This window comes from Fonticula alba (assembly GCF_000388065.1).
Source record: "Fonticula alba strain ATCC 38817 unplaced genomic scaffold supercont2.20, whole genome shotgun sequence".
NCBI lineage: Eukaryota > Rotosphaerida > Fonticulaceae > Fonticula > Fonticula alba.
In genome coordinates this window covers 7,127-7,993 of record NW_009242990.1, presented here as the reverse complement: position 1 = coordinate 7,993, position 867 = coordinate 7,127, and the positions used below count along the sequence as shown (strand labels likewise).

Genomic DNA, 867 nt, shown 5'->3' with positions numbered 1-867 from the left:
CCCATGGCAGGGGAGGCAGGCGTCCCCGCTGGGAGCCATGTACATGCCCGAGGGGCAGGCATCCACGCAGGTGCCATCCGGGAGCAGCAGCTTGCTGCCCATGCAAATGAGACAAACACCGGAGTCCGCGGGACTGCACACCTCGCACCCCGGATCGAGACAGTCATTACACGTCGGGCAGGAATCCGGCAGGCAGGAATTGCCGCCCTGAAGCGACCAGCCAGGCCGGCAGCTCGTGCAATCCGTGGACAATGGACCGACACATGTGTCGCACCGCCCGGAGCAGCGCGAGCAAATTTCCCCATCGGCAAATGTCCCATCCGGGCAGGGGTTCACACAGGAAGCCCCATGGAGCAGAAGCCCCGGAGCGCAGGTTAGGCAATTGGCCAGGCCGTTGCCATCGCACGTGGCGCAGGTCCCATGGCACTGGAGACACTGCTTGCCGGTGGCGTCGATCTGCAGCCCGGGCCGGCAAGTCCGGCAAATGGCCCCGGGCTGGGCCGTCACACAGGAGAGACATCCGGCATCGGCGCAGGCCTTGCACTGGCTGGACCCGGGAGCCGAAATCCCGGTCCCCTCGGGACAGGTGCGCACACACTCGCCCGAGGGCGCGCGCAGCCAGCCCGCCGCACAGGCCGTGCACTGGGAGGCCGTCGGGCCGGTGCACCCGGAGCAGGCCGCATCGCAGGACCGGCACGTGCCTGGCAGGCCGCCGGGCAGGTACCGGTTGCCGGCACACGCCGAGCACTGGTCGGACGCCGGGCCCAGGCAGGCCGAGCAGGAGGCCGCGCAGGCAACACACTGCCGGCCGTCGGCCGAAATGGCAAGCCCCGGCCCGCAGGCCGTCACACACACGCCGGCCTGGAG

At 69.8% G+C, this 867-nt stretch overlaps 1 protein-coding gene across 1 annotated transcript; it reads right to left on the bottom strand.

The window, feature by feature from the left end:
* Positions 1-166: 166 nt before the first annotated feature.
* Positions 167-861, bottom strand: H696_06141 (hypothetical protein; the record flags this gene model as incomplete). Its single annotated transcript, XM_009499897.1, has 2 exons — positions 167-207; positions 258-861. Coding segments are annotated over 2 exons (645 nt in total), but the record flags the coding sequence as incomplete, so codon positions are not given.
* Positions 862-867: the final 6 nt, after the last annotated feature.